The sequence below is a fragment of the Hypanus sabinus genome, chromosome 17, assembly GCF_030144855.1.
Source record: "Hypanus sabinus isolate sHypSab1 chromosome 17, sHypSab1.hap1, whole genome shotgun sequence".
In the NCBI taxonomy this organism is placed as follows: domain Eukaryota; kingdom Metazoa; phylum Chordata; class Chondrichthyes; order Myliobatiformes; family Dasyatidae; genus Hypanus; species Hypanus sabinus.
The window spans coordinates 23,367,695-23,386,476 of NC_082722.1; the positions used below are offsets into that span (position 1 = coordinate 23,367,695).

At 33.7% G+C, this 18,782-nt stretch overlaps 1 protein-coding gene across 4 annotated transcripts in view; it reads left to right on the forward strand.

Moving 5' to 3' along the window:
* The window catches only part of nup93 (nucleoporin 93), a 180,020-nt gene that overhangs the window by 18,824 nt on the left and 142,414 nt on the right, over window positions 1-18,782 (forward strand). For 3 of the 4 annotated variants that reach the window (XM_059992664.1, XM_059992667.1, XM_059992666.1), the window contains exons 2-3: window positions 3,718-3,915; window positions 18,452-18,569. In XM_059992664.1, coding sequence (XP_059848647.1) covers window positions 3,737-3,915; window positions 18,452-18,569 — 297 coding nt within the window. In that variant the 5' untranslated portion in view covers window positions 3,718-3,736. Of the gene's footprint in view, window positions 1-2,089; window positions 2,109-3,717; window positions 3,916-18,451; window positions 18,570-18,782 lie in introns of those variants that run through there. The other variant, XM_059992665.1, reaches the window with a different exon arrangement.

Genomic DNA, 18,782 nt, shown 5'->3' on the forward strand with positions numbered 1-18,782 from the left:
TCTCTGTCCCCTCTCTCTCTGTCCCCTCTCTCTCTGTCCCCTCTCTCTCTGTCCCCTCTCTCTCTGTCCCCTCTCTCTCTGTCCCCTCTCTCTCTGTCCCCTCTCTCTCCTCTCCCTCTCTCTCCCCCCTCTCTCTCCCCCCCCCCCAATGTGGAGTGGTTCTTTCTAACTTGATTAACTATTTCGGACCCGGACAGTTTCCCTAAGGAAATAAAATAACTATGCACGATGTTCCTACAGAATGGCTACAAGGTGAAGGGAGTCAATCAGGCCCTTAAAAAGGCTGATGGAAAAACCAGGAAACCTAACAAAAAGGAAGAAACTATCACTACCTATATTTCCACGGTTTCTGAAAGGATTGACAGGTTCCTCAGATATACTGGATTAATACCATCCACAAACCCGTAAGGGAGCTTAAGTCCCAGCTTGCTTATGCGGGTCAAAATGACTTGGCACTCAGGTTGGCTGATATTTACAGGATTCCCAGTGAATGCGGAGCAGCATATATTGGCCAGACGGACACATGGTGGAAACCCGCATCAAGGAGCACAGGAAGTGTATCCATTTGGGTTACCTAGAGAAACTGATGGTAACAACACTACATTCACAATGGCCATAGGATTGACTTTGGTACAAAACTACTGCGCTGTGCCGATTGGCTTTTGGGGCCACCTGGTGATGGAAGCTAGTGAAATAAAACTAGAGAAAAAGAATTTTAACAAAGATGAAGGTCTCACTGTAAGTAAGAACTGGAGTTCAATTGTAAACAAGATGGAAGAGTGGAAGCATGGTTGGATGAAGACTAGCCAATCAGGAGGAATGGACTATGGGGCTATAAATACCACCAAACTAGACATACCCAAGCATCATCTCTGAAGAAGGTGGCAGAGTTTGTCATTAAAATGTCTGTTACAATTGCTATCTGTGCCCAGCTCGAAGCCGAGAAGAGTTTATTCATCATATACACGGGGAAAGCATGAGATCCTTTTTAAAATATTTTCAGTTCAGCCGCACAGAATGTATCCAGGATCACACATTTAGCTGACATTTTGTCCAAATTCTGCAAATCAGAAGATTATTTGGATGTCTTCCGTTTCAGTTGATTTTATATTCAAGCAGATATTTGAGAGAACTTCAGTTCTATTGTTTTTGTTTGTGTATGCAGCTTAGCATTACGTTAGGTCCTTCAAGGATTATAATTGATATAGAAGAGGCTACAATAAGACAAGAAATAAAATGATTTTCGTGAAACATTAATTGGATGACATAAGAATATCTTGTGGCTGTACTCTAAACAAACACTGATCCCCATCTGTTTTAAAGACTACACACTTGTTCCCAATAAATTGGAATATGCATATTTATATAAACTTGTTTCTTAATGATTGAACTTTTCCTATTCTTACAAAGAAACTGCGCCATCCAAGTTGAGGTGAATTTCGCTTGAGTTGATGTGGAGTTGGTAAAATAGGTTGGTGAAGAACAGGAAATTTGAGGGGAAAGAGAAGCACAAGTTGGAAGCTGAAGAAAGGAATCGAGAGAGGGGACTTGAAGAGTTAAGGAGTAGCATAAGATTTACAGACAGGTTTAGAATTCAAGAGAAGTGTGTTTAATTTTTCTAATATAGAAAAAAATTGAATAGAATCGTAAGTACCAAAGTGAAACAATAAGAAGGTATTAAGAGGGCGATAAATTGCAATGGGGAAAATTGGCAACTTTTTCTTGTGAAGTTCACAGTTAATCTGTGTAGGGCAGAACACTGAAATTTGGTCATGATCAAGTCCTATTCATGTTTCACTTTCAACCACCAAGCTGTCCTTGAGTCATCTTTTCATTAAAGGCCATACATGGTATTTGGGGTCAGGTCATCTGGTTTTGGTTTTCTTTTCCGAGCATCATGATATTGTGATCATTGTTTCACCTGATGTTAAATATAGAACTAAATTTGAACCTAGAATGACATTGGCTTGACTGGTTTAGTTGCATATTGGGGACGGTTATAGAATTTAATGATTGTCATTTTGCTTTTGTGTTTTGCAATAAACTCTAGATCAGTGGTTCCCAACCTGTGGTTCCGCGGACCCTTGCTTAAACAAGGCATAAAAAAGGTTGGTAACCCCTGATCTAGATCAAAACATCCTACAAATAAATGTAATAATGCTTTGTTATTTCATTATATGAAACATTTCTAAATATTTCTGACACTTGTGATGAGGCATAGATGAATATTTAATTCCTTTTAGTTATATACAGTGAACTGGTCTGAAATACAACTAATTTAAACAAATGTGACAGTAAAACTAGTTTTCAACACTGTTTTTCCAAGACTGACCCAGGGTATAGCATTTGTTGAATTTGTACAACTGAGGATTATTGTCTCCTGTATATGTTGTCTCATCAAGTAGTAGTATCAAGTCTCTTTCATTAGTTTGATTAACTGAATCTCCTGAGTGATTTAGTTCTGCCTTTCTGTAAGGTGACATTTATCTCAGTCATTAATGTACATTAAAAAGAGCTGGAAGTAAATGCTACTTACGATAGACTGTAGGAGCCTCTCCTGATAAAAGCAGGGTTATTTGTGGGATTTGGTGGATGGTTATATCAAATTGATATTCACTTACGACAATGTGGTAAGTGTTATTGTTGAATGGTAATAAACCCTGGTAATGTAATTCTGTCTATGTATGCTATTAATATATTGTAGAATATATTGTGATCCTTCTTGCATTCAGTGCATTACACAAAGAACAGCAGCTGCATACTTGGATGTTGGAACTTGACAAATGAAGGTTGATGTTGGTTCTCAACCATTTAGGATATAGGCCTATTGTTGGCAATTTATTTAGGCATTTTCCCAGTTAAGTAAAGTAATTTTAAGTGATTTCCATGCATGTCTAGTCACACACAAATCCTGGATTTGTGAATCAGCCTTGGTAAGCCCAAAGATACTAGGATTGTCCAGAATTTGTTCCTAGTTTAGGATGTAAGATTGTTTCAGTGGTATTCTGGGGCAATGGAGTAACAAGATAACTTGAAGTATTTTGGATTTTAATGGAAGTCATTTGTTTACAAAGGTTTTGCTTCATTTAAATTATTAAAAAATTTTTTGAAGGTTAGCATCAATAAAAAAGCAAAATGTTTCTCAGCTTTTGCATCTGGCAAACCAGTAACTGAGGTTAATTGGCTGTCAAAGCTTTCAAAGACAGTTTCTCCACTGTGCTGCCAGTTTCCCCTCAAATGTTCACTCCACATTACTGGATCCTTTGGTAAAGCTATAAATTCTCCACATTTGGATATGGTAAATGAGAGCGCAAGGAGGTTATAGATGTGGATTCAAGAAGGGAAGGGGATAGGAAGACAGGGCAACAGATTAAATAATTATTCTGCTTAATATTCTTATTTATTTCTACCCCTTTCATCTGTCTGAAATCTTCAGATCAGTCCTCGGTCCTGGGCAGGGCATTTTTTACTTGCCCTTTCAGAACCAGCCAAGGTCTTTAGTAGTTCCAACTACTGAATAGACCTAGTACTAAGATAATACGTGCCCACCATAGCCATCTACTGTACCCATTAGATTTGTTCTGTTTTCTTCACTCTAACCTATTATAAGTTCTGAGTCTCTTTTTTGTTTAAGTTGGTGTATAAATGCAGACTTTTCTGTATAGTTTTCCTATAAAAGAATTGTACGGAATGTTTGACTTTGATCTCTTTCTGCAGACCCTGTAGAATATTTACCATGGACATGGAGGGGTTTGGAGAGCTACTGCAGCAGGCTGAGCAGCTTGCTGCAGAAACTGAAGGGATGTCGGAGCTTCCACACGTGGAAAGAAACCTGCAGGAGATTCAGCAGGCAGGGGAGGTCTTGCGTTCTAGGACTCTGACTCGCACATCGCAGGAAACAGCAGATGTCAAGGCGTGAGTTTAAGTGCTATATTATATTTTGAATATCATGCTTAATTGTACTATTTAACATCTTTTTGTAAAGATATTATACCACAATGTAAAATCATATATTACTCCTACTTATTCTTGATACAAATGGAACTGACACATTCAATCTCCACTCTTGCACTTAAATAGCGTGGCCATTTCTATAAAGTGTAACGTCCATCTTTTGTGGTGCTGTTGTAAGCCCAGCTGTATCCATTTTTGAGGACAGCATGTTTGAACATTTTCTTTTTTTCTTTTTTAAAAAATTATTTATTTATTAAATTTTAGAAAATTACAAGAATAAATGTGATAATAAAGTAGTAAGAAAAATAATATTAACCCTCCCCCCTCCCCTTAACCCTCCCTCCCTTAACCCTTATCTAAAGAAAAAAAAAGAAAGAAAGAAGAGAAAGATTGCCTGGATATCGGAGGATCCCCACATGCTCCATGGAGTTCAAAATAATTTTAATATTTATTTTTACTTTCCCCAATTACTTTATTATTTTATCTTCAAAGGACCTATGTACTTAATCCTATCTTTTGTAGGTTTGGGAGCCAAATTTTCAAAAATATATCATATTCATTTCTTGTATGTAATTTTTTCAAGTGGGAAACAACTATGTATTCCATTATTCCAACGATCCATAGTTAAATATAAATCAGATTTCCAAGTAACTGCGATAACTTTTCTGGCTACTGCCAATGCAATTTTTATAAATTTTTTCTGGTACTTATTCAATTTAAGTTTCGGTATTGTCCCTTCAATGTTTCCTAATAAAAATAATACTGGACTATGTGGGAGTTGTACTCAAGTAATTTGTTCCAATAAAAGTCTTAGATTTATCCAAAATGGTTGAATTTTAAAACAAGACCAAGTAGAATGTAAAAAAGTACCAATTTCTCGATTACATCGAAAACATTGGTCAGACATATTTAAATTTAATCTCTTTATTTTCTGTGGTGTTATATATAATTGATGTAAAAATTATATTGTATGAATCTAAGTCTAACATTTACTGTATTTCTCATACTAACAGAACATAATCTTGACCAATTTTTTCCATCAATTTTAACATTCAAATCAGATTCCCATTTTTGTCTTGATTTATGAATTCCTAATTTAATTGTCTGTTTTTGAATTAAATTATACATACAAGATATACATTTTTTAATTTTTCCTTTCTGAATTAATATTTCTATTTCACTAGGTTTTGGCATCAACATTGTTTGACCCAGCTTTTCTCGTAAATAAGCTTTTAATTGAAAATAACAAAAAAGTATTAATTGATATGTTATGTTTATTTTTTAATTGATCTAATGACATCAATATACCTCCTTCAAAACAATCACCTATATATTTAATCCCCTTTTGGAACCAATTATGTAAAAGTTTATTATCCATTGTAAAATGAATAAGCCTATTTTGAATTAAAGTTCTTTTTGCTAGTAAAGATTTCGTTATCTCGTCGTCCATATTTACCTTATTCCATAAATCAATCAAGTGTCTTGGTATAGGAGTTTCTTTTTTTCGCGTATCCATTTGGATTTCCATTTATATATAAAATCTTCTGGTATGTTTTTTCCTATCTTATCTAATTCTATTCTAATCCATGCCGGTTTTTCTTCATCAAAAAAAGACGCAATAAATCTAAGTTGATTTGCTTTATAATAATTCTTAAAATTTGGAAGTTGTAACCCTCCTAAATCAAATTTACATGTCAATTTTTGCAATGATATTCTTGACATCTTTCCTTTCCAAAGAAATTTCCTTACATATTTATTCAGTTCCTGAAAAAATTTCTGAGGTAATTGTATTGGTAAAGTTTGAAATAAGTATTGCAATCTAGGAAATATATTCATTTTTACAGCATTAACTCTACCTATTAATGTTATTGGTAACATCATCTATTTATCAATAGAATATTCATTTTTTTTAATAAAGGCAAATAATTTTGTTTATATAAATTTTTTACATCATTATCAACTCTAATACCTAAATATTTTATCCCATTTATTGACCATCGAAATTGAGTTACTAATCGACATTGATTATAATTTCCTTTAGTAAGGGGTAAAATTTCACTTTTATCCCAATTTACTTTATACCCTGATACTTTCCCATATTCTTCCAATCTAAAAGATAATCTTTGCAAAGATTGCAATGGGTTTGTTAAATAAATCAAAACATCATCAGCAAATAAATTAACCTTATATTCTTCTTGATTAACTCTAAAGCCCCCAATGTCTGAATCTGTTCTAATTAATTCAGCTAATGGTTCTATTGCCAATACAAATAAAGCAGGTGATAATGGGCAGCCTTGTCTAGTTGACCTCGTTAAGCAAAATGGTGTTGAAATCTGACCATTTGTAACTACTTTAGCTTGAGGATTAGTATTTAAGGTTTTAATCCATTGTATAAAGGATTTTCCTAACTCATATTTTTCCAATACCTTAAATAAAAAATCCCATTCCAATCTATCAAATGCTTTTTCTGCATCCAAAACAACTGCCACACTCATTTCCTCTCTTTTTTTGTGCCAGTTGAATTATACTAAGTAACCGGGTTATATTATCCATTGATTGTTTTTAATAAAACCTGTTTGATCCATATGTATTAATTTTGGTAAATATTTAGATATTCTATTAGATAAAATTTTTGCCATTATTTTATAATCTGTATTCAACAAAGAAATAGGCCTATATGATGTTGGTTTTAAAGGATCTCTATCTTTTTTTGGCAATGCAGTTATGATCGCTGTTAAAAAAGATTGTGGGAGTTTATGCATTCTTTCCACTTGGTATATTAATTCCATAAAAGGAGGAATTAATAAATCTTTAAATTTTTTATAAAATTCAGGAGGAAAACCATCTTCTCCTGGGGATTTATTACTCTGAAGTGATCCTAAAGCTTCTTCAACCTCTTTTAATGTGAAGGGCATATCTAATCCTTTCTGTTCTTCCAAATTTAATTTTGGAAGGGTTATTTGTGATAGAAATTTATCTATCTCAGCAATCTTATTTTGTGATTCTGATTGATATAGTTCAGTATAAAAATTTTTAAAAGTTTCATTAATTTCTAATGGTTTATAAGTAACCTTATTTACACTTGTTCTAATTGCATTTATTGTTTTAGAAGCCTGTTCTGTTTTCAACTGCCAAGCAAGAATTTTATGTGATCTTTCACCTAATTCGTAATATTTCTGTTTAGTTCTCATAATTACTTTTTCTGTACGATATGTCTGGAGTGTATTATATTGTAGTTTTTTATTAACAAGTTGTCTTCGTTTTTCTTCTGTCGTATATCTTTGAGATTCTTTTTCTAACTTTATGATATCTTTTTCCAATTGATCTATTTCTGCTGTGTATTCCTTCTTAATTTTAGATGTATAACTTATAATCTGACCCCTTAAATATGCTTTCATCGCTTCCCAAAATACAATTTTATCCTCAACTGAATGTAAATTTGTATCCAAAAAAAATTGAATTAGTTTTTTCATAAAATCACAAAAATCTTGACGTTTTAATAAAATTGAATTAAATCTCCATCTATAAATCGATTCCTCCTTATCCATCATTATCATTGTCATTATCAAGGGGGAATGATCTTGCTTTATGTTCCACACTTTTCACTCTATCTTGAATATTTTTGATAATAAAAAAAATCAATCCCTGAGTAAGTTTTATGTCTATTTGAATAAAATGAATAATCTCTTTCTCTAGGATTAATTTTTCTCCATATATCAATCAGATTTAAATCTTTCATTAATGACAAAGTTAGTTTTATTACTTTTGATTTTGTAGCAACTTTAGTTGATCTATCCAAAACTGGATCTAAACAAAAATTAAAATCTCCACCTATTAATATTTTATCATGTGCATCAGCCAAGTTCAAAAAAACTTATGAATTTTGCATCATTTTCATTTGGTGCATAAATGTTTATAAAAGTCCATAATTCTGAAAAAAATTGACAATGTATAATCACATATCTCCCCCCAGAATCAATTATTACATTTTGTATTTTAATTGGTAGAGATTTATTAACCAAAATTGTAACTCCTCTCGATTTTGAATTAAATGAAGCTGCAATGACATTTCCAACCCAATCTCTCTTTAATTTCTTGTGTTCTGTTTCTGTTAAATGTGTTTCTTGTAAAAAAGCTATATCTCCTTTCATTTTCTTAATATATGTTAAAACACTTTTTCTTTTCAGGTCCATTAATTCCATTAACATTAAAACTTTAAAAATTAAGTAAATTAATCATTCATAATACCTTGGGAACTCTTTAAAATTCTCCATGTTGCTATGAGTCTCTCCCCAACCATCCAGGCAAAAAAGAAGGATAGAAGAAAGATAACTAATATATAAGAAAAAAAAAAGTATCCCCCCCCCCACTAATGTTGCGGATAAAAAGAACGCAACATTACCCCCCCCCCCCCCCATTTTACGGGTCATGGCAATCGCCATGATTGTACACACGAAACTCGCAGCCATCGATCAGGAGCTCTTCCAGCTCCCCCGCAAAAGCAAAAAAAAAGAAAATATATTAATGAAGAAGAAGAAAAGAAAATAGTTAATGTCTCTACTCCCAATTAATACTCCTCGACTATTGTTTTTCTTGTAAATGTCCATCAAGTCCAACCTTGTTTCAATCTTCATCATTAGTCCATTTCATTTCTATAATTCTTTACTCCTCTTCGTGGACATCAGGTAATTCTTGTACAAATTTCTTTGCTTACCGGTAGTCAACAAAAAATCTTCTTTCTTCGTTATCCAGGAAAATTATCAATTTTGCTGGGTAGCTCAATAAAAATTTATAGCCCTTTTCCCATAAAGATTTTTTCACTGGATTAAATTCCTTCTGCCTCTTCAGAAGATCGTAACTTATGTCTGGATAAAAAAAACTCTTTTCCCTTCTATTATCAGTGGCCCATTTCTCTTTTTAGCACCTTGAGTAGCTGCCTTCAAGATCATTTCTTTATTTTGGTACCTTAAGCATTTTATCAAAATTGATCTTGGATTTTGATCTTGTTGAGGTCTTGGTCTTAAAGCTCTGTGTGCTCATTCAATTTCAATTACTTGGCTTCCTTCTTTCATTTCCAAAATTTTCGGAATCCATTCTTGAAAGAATTTTATTGGATTTTCTCCCTCTGTACCTTCCATAAGACCAACAATTTTGATATTATTTTGTCTACTAGAGTTTTCAAGCGCATCTATTTTTTCCAACATCTGTTTTCTTTCTGTTGTCCAGGCAAGATTATTGTCTTCTATCTTATCTATTCTTTCAGTGTTTTCTTCCATTTCTACTTCCATCTCTTTAACTTTATTATCCATCTTCTTTTGTTTTTCCACCACATTATCGAGTGTATTCTACATCCTTCTTATATCTGTTCTTATAGCTTTTAATTCGTTTGTCATATATATCAGGATATCTTTTTATGTCTCCTTTAATCTCCTCTTTCTTTTCCTCTTCTTCCTCTGAATTTTCCAAAGAGTCTGATTCTACTTCCAATTCACTGCTAGTCGTAGTTGGGATTTGTAGTTTTGTTAATATCTGTTCATGCATACTTCCGCGCATGCATTGTTCTTGCTGTTTCTTCTTGGAGACCGCCGACATTGCTGCGACTTCCTGTCCCGCATCTTCAGAAATGCCATGCACTTCGCCAGGGGAAGATCCAACTTGAGTCCGAGGCTTTGCCGAGACGGTTAGGCCTTTTTCCCCCGCTGATTTGCGCAGTCTTCAAAGTAGTAGCTTTCTTCTGTTTCAGTTTAGGAGCCATATCAAAAGATAATCTTGAGTTGCTTATAAATAGTTTCTAGTAGGTATTTGTTAACACTTATTCATTTAAACATTATTTCATTACTTTTTATGAGGGAGCTGGATTCCCAACGTTTTGACCCTACGTCATCACGTTTGTACATTTTCATGAATATTTCATTAATTTTGGGCTAAAGTGTCATTTGCCTTGATTATAAAGTGTAAATATTAAGTGAATGCCATTGTTGATTAATGTTTAATTTGAGGAGAAATTTGAAGATTGATATTAAGTGCTGGAAGAAGACTCCAGTATTGTCATCTTTCTCTTTCAGATCAATCTATATCAGTAACAAAGTATGATGATTTGAAGAAATTACATTGTTCTGGAATTGTGCTTTAAATTGGGAGAAAGTCTTCAAATATGGCTAGGGGAAGAAGCACTTTCCCATCCTAACACTTGTCCTGATGCTGTGATGCTCCTGCCTGATGGTAGAAGGCCAAAGAGACTGTGGGATGGATGGGAGGGATCATTGACAATGCCAAGGGCCCTGCCTACACTGTGGTCCTGACTAATATCTCTAACGGATGGAAGGGAGATGATCCTCAGCAGTTCTCGTAGTGTTTTGTAGGGACTTGTGGTCAGATGTCTTGCAATTCCCATACCAGATGGCAATGCAGCTGGTCAGGGCACTTGATAGTGCTCCAGTAAAAATATGATTAAAATCAGGAGGGGAGGGTGCGTGAGGGAGTGGGGGTGAAGACTCAATTGCTGAAGAAGTGGAGACACTGCTGTGCTTTCTTGACCAAAGAGATGGAGTTGAGGGTGAGGGAACAGGAGTGATCGTCCATTATGGGCACTCACAGAAGCTTGGTGCTTCTCATTCACTTTGTGGTGGAACTGTGTACTTGCAGCATGCAACTTCCTAATGTCCACAGCCATCTCTTTGGTCTTGTCAACTTTGAGACTCTCGTTATTGCACTCACACCATTTTACCGGCTACTCAACCTCCTTTTTGTACACTGTCTTGTCATAGTTGATGAGGTCAACCACTGTTGTGTCATCAGCAAACTTAATTCAGTTTGAACTGGATCTAAATATGCACTTGTGCATCAGCAGTGTGAAGAACAGTGGGTTGAGCATGCAGCCCTGAGGGGCTCAGTGTGATGGAGCTAGAGATGTTTCTGCCAACACTGACTGATTATTGCCGTTCTGTCAAGAAGTCCAGGATTCATTTACAGCGAGAGGTGTTGAGACCCAATGAGGACAATTTTCCTGCTAGCTTCTGAGGGTGATCATAGTAAAAGCTGAGCTGAAGTCAATAATCAGCATCCTGACATGCGAGGCACTATTTAACAGGTGGGACAGGGTGGATTGAAGTGTAAGAGTTATGGCATTATCACTGATTTGGGCAATACATGAACTGGAAATGATTCAAAGTAGCAGATGGGATTTAATGCAGTCCATAACCAGCCACTCAAAGGACTTCATTATTTTTGAAGTCATTGCTACTGGATGGTAGTCATTGAGGCAGGTTTTTGTCACCCTCTTGGGCACCGGGATGATGGTGGCTGCTTGAAGCCTGAAGGGACAGTGTACTGTTCCTAAGAGAAGTTGGAGATGGCTGTTAGGACCTCAGTTAGCTGGGCGGCACAGTCCACCAGCACCCTACCAGGAATGTTATCAGGCCTCGTTGCTCTACATGGGTTGATCCTGGCTAGTGTTTTCTTCACTAGCATATCATTCTATGCATCAAACCAAGTGTAAAAGACATTCAGCATACCAGGAAGAGAAGTATCAGTGTTGTTGTCACACAGGGTGGACTTGTAGTCTGTTGTGGACTGAATGCCCTGCTGCATATACCACAGAATGGGTGTATCTTCTCTATTATTGAACCTGTTTTGCCTTCCTAATGGCGTGGAATAAAACAGCTCTGAGCTGTGCTATCCCCCGATCTAAAGGCAGGATCCCGATCACCTAGCTATGTCCGGGCCTATGCTGTCAGCATGGTTTCTGATTTTCCCTCTCATACTGTAGATGTGTTTAATAATGATGACACCCTCTATGTAGCCAGTCACAGATCTCTCATATTCACCAGTGTTAATGTGATGGTCGTAGGTAGCCACCTCCCTGTATAATATAATAGCCCAATTGTGAAACAAATAGCTGAATGCCAACTTTCAATTTTAAATGTATTAAATGATGTGTTTAATTGTGTCTGCATCTTTTATAACTTCTAGGTACTCTGATTTTCATAGATTGATTATTCTGGGGTGTTCTTACTTAGAAATGGCAAACATTGCCTAGGATCTGGTCAGTGTTGTTTCAGATGTTGTCCAGGAGTAATTAGGAGACATCTTCATTTAGCTGCTTTTGCACATACAGTTAATGAAAATCTTATATCCTTCATATTTGTCATGCCAAAACTATCATCCTGTATTGTTTGATTTTTAGTGGTGTACTGTCAGCTGTTCATTCTCCTTGTGCGTTTAGTAGTTAAAGATGTTTCTCACTAAAGGATATTTTTATTTTCTTTCTTTTTTCTTTTTCAATCTTTTTATTAATTTAAAAAAACATAACATAATAATATTACATGTTATGAATACAATAGATTTAAAATTGAGTTGGTAACAAGATAACAATATCTTATTAAACTATCGGCGAAAAATGATCATATAATATCAATCTAATCTATATAGATTATACATGAAACGATTAAAAATAATCATCAAAAGAAAAAGAAAAAAATGTAAAATATTAGAAAAAATGTATATTTAAAGAAATAATAAAAAAACTAAACCTAAACTAACATGGGCAGTAATAATAGTTTACAAGTATATGATAGTGTCAAAAAACTCCGGAACTCCATACCTGAACATGAATAATAAGAGTAAAGGTCTGGAAGAAGTCAAATTAATTCATGTGAAAGTGTCGAATGAACGGTCCCCAAGTTTCTTCAAATTTAATTGATGAATCAAAAATAGTACTTCTAATTTTTTCTAAACTTAAGCAAGAAATAGTTTGAGAAAACCATTGAAATGTGGTAGGAGGATTTACTTCTTTCCAATTTTGTAATATAGATCTCCTGGCCATTAATGTTACAAAGGCAATCATTCGTCTAATTGGAGGAGAAAATCGACTATCATCTTCATTTGGAATACCAAAAATTGCAGTAATAAAATGAGGTTGAAAATCAATATTCCAAATTGAGGAAATGGTAGCAAGTATGTCCTTCCAATAATTACGTAAAGTAGGACATGACCAAAACATGTGGGTCAATGAAGCCACATCTAAATGACATCTGTCACATTGAGGATTAACATAATAAAACCGAGCAAGCTTATCTTTAGACATATGAGCTCTATGTACAACCTTAAATTGTATTAAAGCATGTTTAGCACATATAGAAGACGAATTAACCATTTGTAAAATTTTTTCCCATTTTTCTGTTGAAATATTGTATTGAAGTTATTTTTCCCATTCCTGTTTAATTCTACCTGATATCTCTGGTTGTATCTTCATAATCATATTATAAATAAGAGCCACTAATCTCTTCTGACAGGGATTTAAAGTAAAAATCATATCTGAAAAATCTATCAAAGTTGAATTAGGGAAGGATGGTAAAACTTTATATAAAAAGTTTCTAATTTGTAAGTATCTAAAAAAATTAGATTTAGGTAATTTAAATTTGTTAGGAAGTTGATCAAAAGACATCAAACCACCTTCAGAAAAAAGATCACGAAAACATATTATACCTTTCCTTTTCCATATACTAAAAGCTTGATCTGTTAAAGAGGGTTTAAAGAAAAAATTAAGTAAGATAGGGCTATCAAGAACAAAGTTTTTTAGAGTAAAAAATTTACGAAATTGAAACCAAATTCGTAATGTATGTTTGACAATAGGGTTAGTTATCTGTTTATTAAGTTTAGTTAAGTCGACAGGGAGAGAAGAGCCAAGAACAGAAAATAAAGAATATCCTTGTGTAGCGTTGCATTCTAAATTTACCCACTGTGGGCACAATGGTAAATCTAAATCTAATTTCCAGTATAATAAATTCTGAATATTATTCGCCCAATAGTAAAATCTAAAATTGGGTAAAGCTAAACCACCATCTTTTTTAGATTTCTGTAACTGTCTTTTACTTAATCTGGGGTTTTTATTTTGCCACACAAATGAGGAAATTTTTGAATCAACGCTATCAAAAAAAGACTTAGGAATAAAAATTGGTAAGGCTTGAAATAAATATAAAAATTTCGGTAAAATCATCATTTTAACAGCATTGATCCGACCAACCAATGATAAGGTTAAAGGAGACCATCTAGTAGTAAGTTGTTGAATTTGATGAAGCATAGGTAAAAAATTCAATCTGAATAAATCTTTATATTTCTTGGTAATTTTTATACCTAAATAAATAAAATTATCAGTAACAATTTTAAATGGTATCCTGTCGTTCAGTAAAGTTTGTGCATTTAAAGGAAAAAGTTCACTCTTATCCAAATTTAATTTGTAACCAGAAAAACTACCAAATTGAGCCAACAAGGATAGAATAGCGGGAATAGAATTATCAGGATCAGAAATATATAACAACAAGTCATCAGCATAGAGCAATAGCTTGTATAATTTCTCATTACGGGTAATACCAGAAATATTAGGGGATTCACGAATAGCAATAGCTAAAGGTTCTAATGCAATATTAAATAATAAAGGACTTAGGGGACAACCTTGTCTAGTACCATGAGATAATTGAAAAAAAGAGGATCTATAATTGTTCGTAAGAACAGAAGCAACAGGTTTATAATATATTAATTTAATCCATGATATAAAATTAGAACTAAAATTAAAATTCTTCAAGGCATTAAATAAGTATGTCCATTCAACTCTATCAAAAGCTTTTTCAGCATCTAATGAAATAACACATTCTGGGGTTGTGGGTGAGGAAGTGTAAATTATATTAATTAATTTTCTAACATTAAAAAAGGAGTATTGGTTCCTAATGAAACCAGTCTGATCTCCTGAAATAATCTGTGATAGTACCTTTTCTAACCTAATAGCTAAAATTTTTGTAAGAATCTTAGAGTCTACATTTAATAACGATATAGGGCGATAAGATGCACATAAAGTAGGGTCTTTATCTTTTTTAAGAATTAGAGAGATAGTAGATTCATAAAAAGACTGGGGTAGTCTCTTCTTAATAAATGCATCAGTAAAAATTTCACATAACCAAGGGGAAAGCAAAGAAGAAAAAGTTTTAAAAAATTCTATAATATAACCATCAGGGCCAGGAGCTTTCCCTGAATTCATCGATGAAATAGCCTCTCCTACCTCAGCCATAGAAATAGGAGCATCAAATAGACTTCGATCTTCATCTGTCAATTTGGGAATATTCAAATTATTAAAAAAATTATCCACCATAGATAGATCACCATCAAATTCTGATTGATATAAAGATTTATAAAAATCTTGGAAGGTATTATTAATTTCTTTATGATCCGTAGTCAGATTACCATCTTGTTTACAAATTTTAATAACTTGTCGCTTAGTCGAAATAGCTTTTAATTGATTAGCTAACAATTTACCAGTTCGATCACTATGGATATAAAATTGAGCCCTGGTCCTAATTAATTGATTCTCAATTGAGGAAGATAACAGTAAGCTATGTCCCATTTGCAGTTCAACTCTCTTCTTATAAAGTTCCTTGGTAGGAGTAACGGAATAAATCTTATCAATTTCTTTAATTTTATCCACCAATAAAGCTATATCTAAATATCTTTGTTTTCTTTTACCAGCAGAATATGAGATAATTTGTCCACGAATAAAAGCCTTAAAAGAGTCCCAAAGTATTCCTCTGTCAATATCTTCAGTATAGTTTGTCGAAAAAAATAAGTCAATTTGCTGTTTTATGAAGGTAATAAATTCTGGATCTTGAAGCAAAGTAGCGTTGAGTCTCCAAGATCTAGTATTAATGAAAGAGTCCGAGATCTTGATAGATAACTTCAAAGGTGCATGATCTGAAATAGCAATAGAATCATATTTACAGTCAATAACATCTGCTAATAAGCGATGATCAATAAGAAAGTAATCAATTCTAGAATAACTATGATATACATATGAAAAAAACGAAAATTCTTTATCTTTAGGGTTCAAAAACCGCCATATTTCAGTAATTCCCGAATCGACCATAAAAGAGTTAATAAGTAAAGCTGATCTATTCGGAAGAGTTCGAATAGGTTTAGATCTATCCATCAAAGGATTCAAACAACAATTGAAATCTCCACCCATTATCAACATATATTCATTTAGATTAGGAAGGGTAGTAAATAAACGTTTAAAAAATTCAGGGCAGTCAAAATTTGGAGCGTAAATATTAACTAAAGCCACTTTTCGATTAAAAAGTGAACCAGTAATCAACAAAAATCTGCCCTGTGGATCAGATATAATTTCATGATGTATAAACGAGATCGAGGGGTCTATAAAAATAGACACACCCCTAATTTTAGCAGGACAATTTGAATGAAATTGTTGATCCTTCCAGAACCTAAAAAAGCGTTTATTATCCTCCCTCCTAATATGGGTCTCCTGTACAAAAATAATATTAGCATTTAGTCTATGGAATACTTTAAATATTTTTTTACGTTTAATCGGATGATTTAAACCATTAGTATTCCAAGAAATAAAATTAATAGACTTATCCATCATGCTAATATTAATTGTATATACCATAAAAGGTTGAAAAAGACACATAACCCATAATTCAGGAAGAAGGAAAAATGGTACAGGAGCAACCGGAGAACATGACACTTCAACAATATTAATAATTTAAAGTTGGCCCATAAACTAAAAGCAAAAAAATAAAAAGCAAAAGCGTGAAAAAAGATCCCTCCCCCCTCCCCCCACCCCTCGAAAGAAAGCCAAGTGGCAGGCGCATAAACTAACACTAATATTAACCCCATTTCAAGATGGCGGCTCCATGAAAAGATTAAAAAAAACTATATAACACCCAGATTTAAATATAGGGTTGCAAAAAGAGAATGTATATCAATCAGAATAAAAAAATTAATATAATAAAACAAACGATCATTAATAAAAAAAAGGTATAAACATTAAAATTTGAAAATGTAATATACCTTTAAAAAAATTCCATGTTCAAATACAAGAAAAATGACGTTTCAAAAGCAAAGGCTTATGGGAAGAAGAAACGACATTTTGAAAAATCCATATTACAAAATATAAATGTAAGTTCAACGATCTATTAAAAAAATTTAATAGAAAAAAAAGTTATCAAAATAGGATTAAAACAAGATTTAATAGACACTACAATATATAATAAAAAAAGACAAAAAATCCAAAACATTTGTCCCATTTCCGAATGTTTACAAAAAGTAAAGTCTTATGGGAAGAAGAAACGACATCTTAAAAAAAGTAAATCCTTATTACAAAATATAAACTTGTATATCCGAAACAGAAAAAAGAATAATAAAAAAAAAGAGATATTATAAAAAGTTAAAAGAGCATCTATAAACGATGGTGATAGTAAAAAAAAAGAAACCAGACCCGTAGATCAGGATAAGAAGTTATAACCCAGCTTCATAGGTTAAAACTTAAAATGAAATGGCATCTTCTCTCCAAAAAATTTTCAGCATAACACATAGTTCAACTTGCACTAGAAGATCGATATTCTTCAACGAATTTCTTCGCTTCTTCCGGAGTATTAAAAAATTGCTGACTGTTGTCATTCAACGTAATTCTAAGATTCGCTGGAAACTTTAAAGCTTGTTTAAGTCCAATCGAATGAATCTCTGCCATCACTGGTTTAAAAGCGATTCTCGCTCTCATTACTTTGAATGAATAATCCTCAACAATTCGAAATGTGTTGCTGTTGTGAGAAATCATACCTTTTTTACGAGCTAATCGAATTAAAAGCTCTTTCTCCTGAAGATAATGAAGGCGAACAATCACAGCTCGTGGTTTGTCACTCGCAGCTGAAAACCTTGCAACTCTGTGAGCACGGTCGATAACAGGTTTAGTGTGCAAACCTTCAGCACCGAAAATTTCCCACAATAATTTAGAGAAAAATTCAGTTAAATCACCGGACTCAACTTTTTCGGGGAACCCGATAATTCGCAAATTCTGTCTGCGAGATCAATTTTCAAGATCAGTAATTTTAAACTTATACTGATCTAATGTTTTAACAGTCGAGTGTACCTTCTTCTCCAGTGCTTCAATTGTACGTACTTTTTCGCAAATTAATTTTTCAAGAGTCGTGATCTTATCTTCATGCCGCTGAATTTCTGATGCCTGCGATTGAAGCTTAGTATCAAGCGATCTAACAAATCCTTCAAGTTCAGATATTTTCGTGGTAAGCTTATTTTCCAAACTTGCCAGTTTACTTTCCAATTTACTTTCTAGCCTGCTTTCCAGAGTTGCAAGTTTAGCGTCCAGAAGGTGAGAAATAGTGTCGATGGATAGAGGATCCTTAGACAATTTCTTGCTTGTAGCCATTTTATGTTTGACAAGATTAAATCAAATATTGTTTTAGAAAAAAAGAGTTAATCAAAGGTATCAACTCATATGATTAGGTTCAAAAAGATTTGATTAAAGGGTGATTATAGTTGAAAAAGTAAAGAGCGCCTAAAAGGCAGATGCTTACGTCGCCATCTTGAAACTCCACCCCCGGATATTTTTATTTTGGTCAGGCCCCATAACTGTTGTTGATATAGAGCTTGCAAATGATCAATTTGTTTTAATTTCTTCTCTCTTTTGAAATAGGTCGATTCTGCTAGGGACTAAAGGGTTGGACATATCTCATATTTCTCAGCGACTGGAAAGCCTGAGTGCAGCTACTACCTTTGAACCTCTAGAGCCAGTCAAAGATACGGATATACAGGTAAATGGACGTCTACTGATGTGCCTGTATGCTCTGAATCTACTGATTTAAATGCATGGAGAATTAAATCAAGAGTCTCTTCAAGATGTCAATAATTTGTTCCTGCTCAAGTATTAACATTTTATTTTATACAGCGGATTCTGGTTAGTTAAGACATATAAGTACCAGTACATGTTGGCCCAATTAAGTGGTTGCTCCAATTAGCTGAAGCAT